Genomic DNA, 14,282 nt, shown 5'->3' on the forward strand with positions numbered 1-14,282 from the left:
CGGGCCGACATTGTTACAGTCATGTAACTATTTATAACAAATGTATGCTAAAAACACAAAAACATAACATTTTTCTCAGCATGGAAACAAGAAAAACGCCAGTTTAAGGTCTTGTGTCGCCAAAAAGGTGACACCATGTGGAAAATTCTCCTATGTACTATGGGGTAAAGCTGAAAAATGCGATTGTCATGAAAATGTGTCCTTTCACCTGGCATACTGGGATCAATTAATGACCTTAACACATACAAACTAATACGAAGTGAGAGATATCGTTGAGAGCAGCTCGCTGGCATTTTCCGTTGAATTATTCTTGAAATCTGCATTTCTTTTGAAACACCCGGGGAGGGGATCCTCGTCCCCCTATCAGACTGTGTTATGCGGAGTGGCGAACTCGAGCGATGACAGTGAGACATGAGCCTTTGCAAGGGAATATTTATTATCCATAGTGAGCCTTCAAGCTCAAGAATACTTCACACAGGCGGGTTTACCCTGGTAAATTCGGCAGGTAAATCCCGGTAAGCATACGCGGCTCTTACAGGTGGACCCGGTGACGACCTCACAGCGGGGCCTGGGCGGACCCGCCACGCACCGCTGCCCGTGGGGACAGACCACGTGACCACAGGTACTGGTGCACGCGGCGATCGGCGGGCAGGGGGCTCGCTTGCACACCACCTTCTTCAACACGCACACGGCGTTGTTCGGACAGCCCGGAGTGCAGGCGGGCACGCAGGCGCGGCCACAGGCGCGCGCACAGCAGCGCTGGCCGTCGCCGCACGCGCCATCTGACGTGCACTTGTCCTGCCGCCTCAGGCACTTGCCGAAGAAGTTGCTGCGTGGGCACGCGCCGGGGGAAGGCTTGCGCTGGCAGACAGGCTTTCCGTCGCGCACGACGCACCTGCCCGGACAGCGTATCAGCGCGCACGGATTGTCCGTCTGCCGCCTCTGGCAGGAGGAGATGGCGCAGTTGGGTAGAGGGCAGGGGACGTCGGGGGGCAGTATGCATTGGTAGCCGCTCCGGCAGGAGTACTTGCAGGGAGGTACGCAGGTGCGTTGGCAGCCGTACCTGCAGCATTTCTGATTGCCCGGACATAAGCCGTCGCCAGAGCAGCGGTCCGTATGACTGGTCGGACACGGCCCTAAGTCGTCGAGGGGACACTGGCCCGGCTTGCGCTGCGCTTCAGCCCCCGTGCCGACCTTGACGCAGCGGGCCGGGCCCAGGGGACAGGACGGGAGCATGCAGCGGGTGCCCCCGCGAACGCACTTCTGGCCGGCGCCGCAGGCCGGGTTGCACACGGGATTGCACCTACGGCTGCAGCCGGTCTGGCAGCAGCGCTCATGTTTCGGACACTCTGCGTCGCTCGTGCAGCTGTCCACAGTGCCGCCCGGTTTGCACCTGATGAAGGCTGCCGGAAAGTCCGGACACTGGCCTGGCGTGGTTTGCGGGCACGGCGGGCAGTGACTCGGACAGGGCAGCTGAACAGACTCGCAGCACCGCTTGCAGATGTCACGGTTCGACGTGCCTGTCGTGCAAAACGCAACACTGCCAGGTGTATACAGTGCAGTTCGACAGGCACGCAGAAGAACGGATGCAGGACACACAACGGGAAACGCCTTGCGACGAAACTCCAAGTTTTGCGTCGCAGTGTCTCAATGCAAATCACTTGGGGGGCGGTCATAACTGAAACCGAGCCCATTTTTCGAAATTGTTTAACGTGTCTTTTGACAGAAGTGATGTAAACATGCATATGTCCTAGGGAGGTAGGCACAGGCTCCCTTTTCTCCCATTTATATACCTACATATATTATGCATATTTTATATGTACGCATAAATATATATATATATATATATATATATATATATATATATTCAGCCACATGATGTTCTGTAGCATTATCAATTCGTAAGCATATACCTTGAAGCGGAGTTTGTCATCCGGTGCTTTAACCAGGCTCGCGGACTTTTCACATCAAACGCAAAAAAGCGATGTAGTCAGAAATCGACCCTGAACGCCGCTATCCAGGTTCCATATTGCTGGGCCCGTTCTAAACGGTGCGGTCAGTTGCCCCGAGTATTGTGGTATTCAAGTCAGAGGGGGAAAGCTTCCCGTATATTCGGTAGGCTCAGGCCTAGCATTTACTTCTGGCAGAGGCACAATATTGTTTAATATAAAAGTTCCCTCGGACATTTAGCGCGCTGGCGAGAGTCTGAAAAATCAGACCGAGCCAGCTACCGACTCTACCGGCAGCTGGCCACAGTTACGAACCTCCGGCGTCCTTCTGAGCCTGCGCAGAGTTCAGCAGAAACAGCAGCAACGCTGCAGCTCTCGTAGCACGCGCCATGTTCGCAGTGAACGGGTCCACGCTCTGCGCGCGCCAGCTTTCCTGTGGGCCTCTGTAACGCAAGCGTGCTGAGTGACAGGCGTCCCAGCCTGACCCGGTTATGACCTTTTCGGACGGGGTGACGCGTCTGCTCGCCGACTCGGCGTCAGCGTTGGCCGCACTTCACCGGTCGGGCATGACAGCTGACATTCACACGGTAGGATCAGCTGGCGGCGCCCGTGAGTCAAAACTGGATATGGTGGCGAGCAGGGCGGTGACCGAGGCAGCGGCGTAGGAAAAGTGGATAGAAACTTCGTCCATAACCCATCATCGCGAGGCGCTTGTGACTTTACTCGAAACATGAAAATATTTCGATACAAATCATTAGGTGCTCTGTGATAACTGTAAGATGCCTCTAACGATGTGATGGGAACAAAATGATGAACATGATTGTCACCTCCACGGGCGGATTCAAGATTTCGCCAGGGGGAGGGACGCGACATTCTGGTACCCCCTGAGACTTGCTCCCTCTCCAAAACTGTCCTGATAGAAACAGCAATTTGTAAGATAATTCCCTACAGTTCAAAGTTATGCCTAGTTACCTGCACCCAGCCGAAGGTCTGAGACAACCTCGCCTGGCTGGCAAAGTTGACTTCCTCCTGGCGTCTCTAACTTTCAGACGTCGTACGAGAGAGAACAAAGGTACCGCTGTGAAAGCCTTGTCAAATAATTGAGTACGCACTTCACATTTGTGACCTTAGGTCAAATTTGAGGTCACTAGAGCCAATGAAGGAAAGAAATCATTCTGATGGATGCGGTCAAGACATATGTTAGCACGTCAAGACCGATACAGAGGGCACAGAAGTAAGCGTTAAGACTGTGAAGAGTTCATTCCGACCATTTTGGTCCCCACGGGACTTATTTCGATCATGTCACCGTTAGACATTGGTCTAATAATAGCCTACAAGACGATACTTTTCTTTCCTGTCACGGTGTGTCTGTAAAATTGTTTAATGTCTTTAATTGTTGGCAGCTGTTGGACAAAAGTATCCCAGACACCAAAAATGTCATCTAGTGCTAACCTACATGTCGGCTTAAGTCAACTTAGGTCAACTTCATGAATCATCCAACCAAAAAATAAATGCTAATCGGGTCAAAAAATCAACTGCAACAAACTCAAAAATTTGAGCTCAATATGTGTTTGCAGAATACACCTACAGAGGTAAATCATGACCTAGGTTAATTTCATCAGCTCTGTGATGTTTTATAGTCGCACATGTGAGTCAGTACTCTCCTCCTGTACACTCAGTAAAAACTACACAAAAAGACGTACAGATTTTCATTGTTTACGAAAAAAGCAGCAATTAGCGTCACCTCAGGCTAATGACCTCGCCTGTTTATGATATCTGAAAGAAGCAAACTGCAGATACTATACTGTTCTGCCACGTAAGGACATTCGAACGATGGCAAATGGTGCACAAGCAAGTTAGGTGTGGTTGCAGCTTTTATAACTTCTTCTCTGCGTTGCTTTTTTCACTGTACAAGAAGAACCGTGGGGATAATCAACTTCCCCGGGCAGGTGCGGGTTGACCATCTATTCAAGTCAAGCGACGTATGCCACCCCACATTTTTGAAAGTTACCCGAACATGTTTGACGCCCTAGAAACGTCACGCAAATACCACACCTTATTAATTATTACGTGCTCACAATCGAGCAAAATATGTACCCTGAAACTTTCGTGTTCCCATCGATTCAGCATGAAGTGTGTCACCGATAGGAGACAACTGGCTAACAGTAAGATTGAGTTCCTGATTGCATCATCGATTACGAACTGCGTTATTTAACAACTTGCTCAGACATTTGGCATGTTCTAGTTGTGACAGGTATGAGACAGAATGAAAGATTTAAGAATACCGCCGAAAGCATACTAACGTGCTAACCCAGAAAATATATTAAAACACCACGAGAAAAGGCCAAAACATATGCACATAACGCTCCTTACATAGATGTGTACGCATAGATACCAACGCCACCTATCGACGCGTAGAAATACCACAAGTGAGTCACGCCCTCCACCACAGTGGCAACCATGACACGGGCAGTTTGCATCGACTTAGGCGTTATATGAAACGTCTCAGGACGCCACCAAACAATGACATATTCAGCTCAGTCTATAGCAGGCCAATATCTTCGGCAAGTGTCTATTTTAACTACACACTTTCTTCCTCTGCGTACTGTAAAAAAGACTGCGGAGTGTGCGTGGGCGCAAAGATGGCGCTAATTTTCCTTGAGACTGGTAAATTTTTCCATCCGTTTTGTTGTCCGTACGTTGAAGATACTGATATCCAATTCCTCTTCGCGGGGAGGAATGAACGCATGATGACCCCTAGTATTTTGCCCTTCTCAAAGTGATGGTTTTGGGGCTCTTTGTGCTGTCTCTAGAATTAGGTGTGTCTCAACAATAAGGTGTATGAGAGTCAGAAAGATTTCGGTGTTTTTAGCCATGCAATATTGATCAGACCATGGTTCTATAGCTTCAGTGGCAAAACATCTACTGGTTCGCAGGATATGATTGGTGACAACAATGGACACTTTTTCAAGCTATTTGGTGACAAAATTGGGAAAATTAAAACGGATTACAGGAAATCTCAGTTCGACGGAACTCGAAGCCTAGCACTGGTCTATGGTCGCTAACGATTGCAGCGTGAGCTTGTGTAAAGCAAATGTCGAAGCAATGACGATTCGCTGAGTGAACAAGTTGAGCCACGAAGCGCTTCCAAACACAGCAATTTCAATCAGATAGGTTTTCGCAGGTGACAAAAGTGTACTGCAAGCTTTACCATATTAGTGATGACGTTGCAGATCAGTGGTTACTGAATGCTTTGTCCATTGACCCTCAGATCAGTGGTTTTCGCATTTTTTGTTTTTGTTTTCAGCAGAGGTCCACTTCGCATACTTTACAACATAACATACCAGAAAGCGAGGTTTTTAATAGTCGTAAGAATTGTGACTGGCTTCAGCGTAACAAACGTGTTTAGTCCGATACCTGGCGTTTTAAATTGTCGTGCTATTTGAGATGATTGGCTTCGAATGCTCGGCTGCGGTTGCGTAGGCTGCGATTGAGTGTAGACTGGTTGCGCTTTCGTCATGAGATCACCGGCTTGAAGGACGTGCTCGTCCATGACGTGACGTGATCGTCTAGCTAATCGGGAGTTTCTTTGGCGGTGTTTCACATTTATGTGGGGTTTTGAACTGAAATAGGCACTGCGAAGCTCATTCGGCGCAGTTCAGAGCACTGCGCTTCTCAAAACACAGATACCTTTGGTTTCCCCCAACCCCTTTACCCCTGTTCACCAACTGTAATTATCCCATGACTTCCACTGGCCGCTTCGAACAGTAATGAAAACCATGATTGTGCCGTATCAGGCGGGGGTCATTTTGGAGTTTCAGATTTTCGTTCGTGTACAGGAGGCTGACCTGAAGACGTTTTGCTAGGGAGATGAACACTGACTATAAAAACAAAAATGTACAAATGTTTAAAGTCTTGTTATGTAAAAATGGGCTACCACAACAAGTTATCTTATGCATATCGCAGTCTTTTTAAAGTTGACATTGCAAATGAAACATCCTATAAATGTCCTGAGATTTAGAATAGCTATCCTCAGTAGATCCACCGTGAGAGGGTGCGGTGCACGAGCCACGAGAACAACTATTCAATCGGTCAGGGGGACCATTTGCCTCCTTCTGCGTTCTGAGCCAACGTAAGCTCCATGAGAAAATCGTGAAGCGCGATTATAACGGTGTTCCCTGCAGTGGCAAACAGAACAGAGGGTCTTAGTATCGCACGTTACTCCACACTTCAGGACCCCGAACGCTATCTGTGTGTATCCATGCGCAATTATGATAGAAACATGCCTATGTTGTCCATTTTGTCTGGTTGTATTCGTACATCCTACTTGGACCACCCTCCGTTTACTCCGTTTACTTTAAAAAAGAAATATTTCGTCATTATGTTCGTTAGACATGTATTATAGTCTTTGTACTTGCTGGGTTCACGGCACACCCAGTGGCCACTACACGATATGGTCCGTCAGGGCTGTTAGGTGAAAGGACCCGACGGGCGCGGATCTCGACATTTGGGGGTCATTATCGGCTGACGCAGGGCGTCGTTCCTCACCTGGATATCCGACGTTGAACGAGGGGATGTAGCTCAAGTGGTAGAGCGCTCGCTTAGCATGTGAGAGGTACGGGGATCGATACCCCGCATCTCCAAATCCGGCTTTTGGATGACATGTCATGAGCATGAGAGCACGCTGAGGCTGCTTAGTTACAAGCGAGAGTGACTCCGCACGTAACACTCCAGTTAGTATGATAGTAGCTTTATAGACAAGGCTCGAAAAATTCAAACATCATGGTGCTCTCGAAACTGGCTCGATGTGGAGTTAGCCTATAATCAGAGCCGGGATGAATTTGTCATTGCACGTGTCATTGGGCCTTTATAACGAACTCAGCTGCTGATGCCATGTGGCGTCGCCTGCCTCTCACCCAGGCGGAAAGAGCGGGCATTGCGGTATCATTTCAGATGGAGGTTCAGCTGTGGACAATTGTGTGCTTCAGGCACCTTGACTTCATTGCCATTTTCGCCCTCACTGTGCAGCACTAATAGCACTACTAACTACTAACGTAGTGACATTACTTGCAAGCATTTTCTTCGCGGCTGATTAGCGGTGGCTAGAGGCCTGACCAAACGGACAGCAGCCCTCTACAATCTACGTTCTTGTGCCTACATGTTGCATACGTCAAATATGTCACCATTTTCTAAGGTACTTTACACCCATTTAAACTTTTGCAGCGTAGCTCGTAACTTAAAACGCTAAATGTAACAGACAAGGTAGAGCAAAAAGCCAAGTACGCATATCGAGCCCTTCAATCGATAGCAGGTTATATTAGGCACCCTCCTCGAAAACAGGTTTTGGTGGTGGTGTAACAAGTGGTTTTGCACCCTTCTCGCACCCAACAGTGAGCAGTGAGCGCAAGACTGCGGTTTCGATAGAGCCGATCTTGCTCTCCAGCTATTTTGTAAACTCCAAGTTTGGATGGACAATTAAAGGAATGTTCCACATTTGTATGGCGTTTTGAATTGAAATAGCCATCCTGAGGACATTTTGCTACATTTCACAGGTATGCCCTTTTTAAGACCCAAAACGCTCTGGTTCCTGAGTTACACGCCCGCAAAGTACGAAAAGGCTTATTTACAGCCAGCCTCGAAATCGCCTTCTGATAAATAACGCCATAGAAACTTAGATGTTAAATTTAGATCCCAGTGATATTGCAGGCTGCTTTTTTATGGCCAAAACAGCATGGCCACTGCTACACTTGTAAAGGCAATGATGCTGCACATTTGGCACAGTCCGCGGGAGATAATTGGCTGTTTTTAATTGGCTGGATAATTGGCTGTAACACAAGCGGGTGCAATTTCGGGTTGTGCAACACTCGTGAACGGGTCATTTTTCCTTATTTCTTGGCCACAGTTCAATGTTACAAAACAGCACGCCACTGTCTGCAAAAAAGTATGGCACCCACGAAATGGTCATTCTCCCGGAGTTATAAATAAAAAGACACGACGGCAAATCTGTCTTTTTTCTCCTGCTGCCGTTTTTTCTTCTTCTGCTAACGTATCTCTTAGACCGTTCGGTTGGCGCCTTGTGTACCGGGGCACAGAACCTCGCACAGGCTTATGGGTCAGCAAGGCATTATGAAATGTGGGAAACATTACAGTAATTTTAGATATATTTTTCTCTAATTATTTCACACATATGGTACGACAAATTTAGATCTTGAACAAAAAATTGTGTTTTACAAGAAGAACCTCTTAGCCGCATGAGCATGAACCCCCATCGAAACTCTGTTTCGAAGGTAGGTCACGGTGGTGTTCGGTGTTGTGACTGAAGACCTGTGCGGAAATTGTGAGAAACCTGCAATTTGATAGTCCCACGAGCTGTGCAAATGTGAGATCACACTTACGTGACAAAAGGGTGTGAATCGGGGGCTCGAAATGCGTGTGATTACTGGAAGTGTGTGCCAGTGGCTTATATTGGTATTGATGTGATGCGGAGTGTGCGTGCGAGGTTTGTTCTTCTGAGAGAGGACATTGCTTTGGTATTCTTCAGTCTACTGAATCCCAATAAAATGTGATATATTGATGCCTGATGTATTGATGCCAATTGATACTGATGCCTGCCTCTACCTTTATGTTTGTGTCTGAACACGCCGAAGGAATGCGATAAACTGGAAACACTAGCACTTATGTTGCAGGGGTGTACATAGTCAAGTACTGTTACTGGTTCTTCATTACGATTTTGTCAGCATTGTGAACCTCTTGAGGCATGACAGCATGTAATTAATCCATTTCATGTCATTGCATCAGCAATTCATTTTGGCAGTATGAGCTGGTGTGTGCAGCTCATTCATGGACGTGCTCAGTATAGGCTCACATTATATGGCTTTGCAAAGTTGTCTTTCGTTAAACAATTCTGAAAATATAGAGCTTTATGATTATTGGTGCACATTGTACTGTCTTCAAAAATCTTGTATGCAGGTAAGCATTGCTCCTGAGTAATCAATGTCATAGTCACTGCAACTTGCGTGGAACGCTGGGTGCTGAGAAAGGTGGAAAAGTATTACTGTTGGCGTTTTGGACAGCCCGTAATAATATGCTTATCATGAGCCTTGTGTGCACTGGCAGCTTCATCACTTCCTTGCATTTTGCCCATCCAACCATAACTACAAGCGTTTGTTACGTCTCCAGCCTTGCGCAAGGTCAGCATGTTTGTATTGTCATTTCACCACATGTAAAATTTTCCTGTTATTTTTTAGTAAAACAGTCTGATGGCTGTAGCATGTTGCATGACCATGGAAGTGAGACATGCGTTTGCATCTTTCTCACCTGCGTTTTCTGGATTCCCGAAGCAGGCTGACCAAGTGATGTCACTTATTGGTTGCCTGCTTTGCGAAAAGTGATTTGTATATTGTATCATGTGTTTTTGGTCAGCCATATGTCAGATGGGAAGCCAATACAAGAGCGCAGTCTTGACCCATCTTTTCATACCGGAATTTGTTATGAAAGCGGCATGGATTGCAGTCGAAAAACTGTATTGTTGATCATTATGTCATGCCATAGTAAGGCACAGAGATGGTGCCACAATGAAGCTATTGACCAGTGCCATTACACGATGTACCACATTGGTTGAGCACTCCATGTCAGGCCTATGAGATAGCAGCTTATAATTTGTGAATGACTGGCAAAAATTCATTTAACAATGCCAAAGGACTGTCTACGGCAAGACCGTTGCTGTACCACAATGGTTATTTTAGGGTTAACTATCAATTGCATGAATAATCCTAAGCAAAAAGAAGATTCTTGGTAGCCCAACATGGCAATATGGCAGTGCATGGCAATATTACAAATTTATTACTTTTCGCATGACACCACATTTCTGGTTACAAACAATAAAGAGAATGTTGCAAATTTATTTATTTGGGCACGACACTCCATTTCCAGTTAAAACAATAAGGACAGTGACCACTGTACACATCACATGATATCAATGTCAGGACTACATTACTCCGCGCAACGATGGGCCGACAATAAAGTATTGACAAAATCATTAACAGCAAAGCAGCAACAGCAGCAGCACAGCATATCGTGCTTTGATATTCATAGTCTGCCATAAAAGCTGGTGATCGCTACGTTGTGCATGTCAAACAGTCCACGAAAGCTTTTCTTACGGCCAGCACTATGACAAAAAATCCACAAATAACCCACCCACTAATCCGCGCCCCGACACAGCCCCCGCGACGAGAATGGCCGGTTGGCGTCAGCTTTCGTGTGTTTCGACGCAGTCTTTACGTCTGGCTGCCAGATGCTGCCAGGTTTTACTGTCGCCACAAACCCATTTTATGACGCCATCAAACATTGACGTAATGTAGCCTATTTTTATGAACTTTGAAATTTTGCTACTTAGCGTCGTTTTTGAACCTTGAAAGCTTACCAATAGTTGCAAAGAAGCGTTTCCCATCATATCTGATGCCTAACTAAATATCTTAAAATGTGGAACATTCCCTTTAAGGCTTGTATGTTATGTTGATGAGCAGGACCATGACCTGGCAGCTGGCACCCTGCCAGTGTTTCGCATGCCTAAGCATACTAGCATACTTAGGCAGTATCTACCTTTAACGCTATGCAGACCATAAGCATGCTTAGGCATGTCTATGTAGTGTATGCCTTTACAGTGCATGCACTGCATTTCTGCACGGCATAGGTAGCATTGAATTATAAGCGTTGCCGAGAAAATGTTGACCTGTTCTTAGGAAGGTTAGCAATTTGCTGGAACATGACGAGTACCTAACCATCATCACATGCATAACAACGACAAAACCAGGTGCGAAAAACCTGGTGCAAGGAGTGTCGCTTAACAGCAAATAATAGTGCTTGGTTTGTGGAACTCCGCAGAAGCCGCTGATACGGCAGTTATTCCCCGATCCCCACAACGTATTGCGTGTCGTGCTGTTCGGAGATTACTGGTGTTGTAGAATTGCGCAGATATCCTAAGAACTACCACTGTCCCTTCCCTAAAACAGTCACTTGTTTTTGTGGGAATTTTGTTTTAACACGCGTCCAGTTGGCCGATTGAGCTCCTTTCGCTGAGGTGGTGGAGGCGTCGGTTTAAACCAATGAAATCTGAAAAATTAGAAAGCTAGGACGCCGAATTCACGGAATGGGTTGGCGTGTGCATGAACTCTTCCGTGTTAAGATTTGAGGCTCCTCCGACATGCGCTTTGAGTTAAATAACGTTAAACGAGGTCAAACTTCAGATTAGTGCCCAAAGTGACCCCAGACCTCCTTATGCAGCTGCCTTGAACCTGGATGTCTGTTCTATGCAATAGTTCACTGATTTTCATTTAATGCCCATGACTTTTTGCCTTAAGAAGGTCAAGATGAAAAAGATCTATGAGATTTGCTTTATTTTGTCATTTGAATAAGCGTCAGGGAATACACTTAGCGATATGTTCCTAAAAGTAACATGTTGACCTGGGTTATGTTAGCTCAGTGGCTTATTCTTACCTGCAAGAGGTCAATTCAATATGCCCATGCGGCTCCTGCCATCAATAAGTTAAAAATGAGCACACGAAAGTACCCCAAAGAAACTCCTGAGGAAAAGACAGAATAGTTTCCAGCCTTACCCTGATCTTTATACTTGATCCTAGGTCAATCAAATTTGCTTAATTTTAAACTTCAGTTGTTATTTTGCCTAAGAGATCATCTCAGAGATGTATAGCTTCGTCTAACACTTAGTTATGTTGCATCAGGTTGAACGACTCCTTACAAAAAGCCTTCACTGAAAGCCACGCCCTGATTTTGACCTATCGCAAGTCAGCGACCTTACACGGAATATCTAATGGCTTGCACCAAACGATTTGTTATTCGAATTCCTACATCTATGCATAGTTAGGCACGGCTTCGCCCCGCCGTGTTCGGAAAACAGTCTGGAAAACCTGCGGGGGAGGCCGAGTCAAAATAATTCCTTCCGCAATGCGTGTTGATGCTTAGTTGTGATAATTGCAAGCGTGCCAGTTTTAAATGTTGACATGCTTAGGGCACCGGCAGCTCCAACATATATTTTTCTGTTTAGCTAGTGTGAGCCTGATGTTTCTATTGAACTCTTGCGGGAGCTTTGTTGAAATGACGACTTATTCCGTGACGAGGACCGAACACGTCCAAAGCGTGCATGATTTGGAAAAGGAACCATGGCGTATAGTGGGCGGGGGACGTGGTGCCGACGTGAGACGAAGGCCAGGACGGTGAAAAAGGTCTACTGGACTCAACCCAGCGTTAAGCCAGGCCTGTAACTCGAGTAGTGGAGCGTTCGCTTCCCATATGAAAGAGGTGGGATCGAAACACCGCTGCTCAGCGAAAGTTTCTCAATGGCAATCTACAAAGGATTGAACATGGTCGTAAGGCCATGCTTGCGGTTAAAAGCATCTTGGGAGACGTGCTGCGTGCTTGAAAATATATGCAGCTACCTTCACACTTAAAGCGGAAACGTTTTCTCATTTCACGCCTGAATTTAGTAATAATTTAGCCTTCGGTGCTGTGGTGCACTTATTGTAATAATCATTTAGCGTCATCCCTGTGAGTAGCTGGCTTCTGTTGCGCGATCATGCGCACGCAGTGCCTGAGAGTGCTTGGCTGTAGCACTGCGCTCCCGTCTCCGTGGAAAGCAACCTTTTTTTAAAAAGGCACGTAGGAAGGTAACATGTTCAGGAATATGCAAGTACACATCCACCCAACAATCCCGAGAGATGCATCTATTCGAGTATAGTGAACTTCTCATCATGTACTCACCACATGTGATGTAAAAGTGGTCATCTATTATCTTACATCACGTCCTCAGTCTGTACTCCGATGGGTCTTTCCCAGGGCCCTATAACAACAGGTTGGGCGGCAGGATAACACCAGAATATAATAGATTTCAAATTGGCACCGGCACAGCGTTCTCATATGGTGCTTTACTTTCCATTACTTTTGTAATTTTATCTGTAATGTAACAATGTAATGTAATAATAAGTAGTGTCTGTAATAATCTGCGCCCGGCCGTATGCGGTCAGCTGAATATGGGTGGGTCATGATAGGGCCGTAGCTCATGTGGCAGAGCGATCACTTAGCATGTGAGAGGTACGAAAACGGTACCTCGAAGTTTCAACGGTCCAGCTCTAAAGGAGTCAGGTGTGAAGGCATTTCCCATGACAACCGTTTAATAGGCAGCATCGGGTGAGCTCTCGCGTTGGCGGAATACCACCGTTATGCTGACAGCAAGGTGTGCCGCTCCCGGCACGTGCCAGAGCAACGCTGAATAGGTTTGGGTTTGCATGTATAGTTGGCCTCGACTCCACTGGTTAGTGTTCCCATATGACCCCTGCGTAATGAGTAAACATTCTCGGGTATGCAAACTATGTCTGTGTTTGCATGGTTTGTCATAACTCATAACGTGAGTCTACGGCTAAAACGAGCCAAAGGTCGTCTACTGGTGCAGGTTTACTCTAACATTCCAAGGGATCCCTATAAGTAGAATGTCGTGGCCTATTTCCTGGAAAGTCACAGTGCGCAACAACACCTTGTTCATTAGGTGATCTTGCTCTACACCGTTTTCATCCCACAGTTGGGTATCTCCCATCGGATGGCAGTGTCCGCGCCTGTCCTTTGTGTGCTGCGCGCGTATTGCACAAAGCACCACCTCTTCCACGCGGGTTTTCTGTTAATAGATGCTCTAAAATTTAGAATACCTCTCCTCAGTAGACCCGTCGTGAGGGGGCGATGACCACGAACCATACGAGCAGCTGCTGAATCGAACAGGAGGACGAGTTGCCCCCTGCTGCGTTCTGAGTCAACGAAAGCGCCGAAGAGATAGCGTAGAATGACGCTATAAAAGCGTTCCCCCGTGCTGACAAATAGAAGCAAAGCGTCTCGGTGTTACATATTGCTATACATCAGGTGACCCCGTCACCTTACAGGCTATCTGTCTGTATATGTCTGCGCATGATTATGATATTACGACAGCGTATATTGTCAATTTAGTTTTTTTGTATTCGGCTAGACTATTTGGACTATTTGCTAATTCAGATTGTGTGGACTTTTACATAATAATACTTTGTTTTATGTTTTCCGCACCACATTGGTTTCGTGGTTCACCCAGCAACCACCAAAAAAACACATCCGTCATCCATGACTGTTAGGTGAAAGGAGCCGACGGGGCGTGGTCTCGACATTCGGGGGTCAGTATCGGCTGAGGCCGGGCGCCTTCGCTCACCTGGATGTTCCACCTGACACACGGGGCTGTAGCTCAAGTGGTAGAGCGCTCGCTTAGCATGTGAGAGGTACGGGGATCGATACCCCGCAGCTCCA

General features: G+C 46.7%; 1 protein-coding gene and 1 non-coding gene across 2 annotated transcripts; one reads left to right on the top strand and one right to left on the bottom strand.

The window, feature by feature from the left end:
• Positions 1–262: 262 nt before the first annotated feature.
• LOC119110353 (keratin-associated protein 10-4) lies at positions 263–2,377 on the bottom strand. The gene is made up of 2 exons (XM_037234134.1): positions 2,265–2,377; positions 263–1,520 (listed from the first exon to the last, which is right to left on the bottom strand). The coding sequence occupies exons 1-2, from the start codon at positions 2,338–2,340 to the stop codon at positions 460–462; spliced, it is 1,137 nt and encodes a 378-aa protein (XP_037090029.1). The 5' UTR covers positions 2,341–2,377; the 3' UTR covers positions 263–459.
• An 11,832-nt stretch (positions 2,378–14,209) lies between these two features.
• Positions 14,210–14,282, top strand: TRNAA-AGC (transfer RNA alanine (anticodon AGC)). The gene has a single exon. It is a non-coding gene; the product is annotated as a tRNA-Ala (tRNA).

This window comes from Pollicipes pollicipes, unplaced genomic scaffold (assembly GCF_011947565.3).
Source record: "Pollicipes pollicipes isolate AB1234 unplaced genomic scaffold, Ppol_2.1 Scaffold_7231;HRSCAF=8579_pilon_pilon_pilon, whole genome shotgun sequence".
Classification (NCBI taxonomy): domain Eukaryota; kingdom Metazoa; phylum Arthropoda; class Thecostraca; order Pollicipedomorpha; family Pollicipedidae; genus Pollicipes; species Pollicipes pollicipes.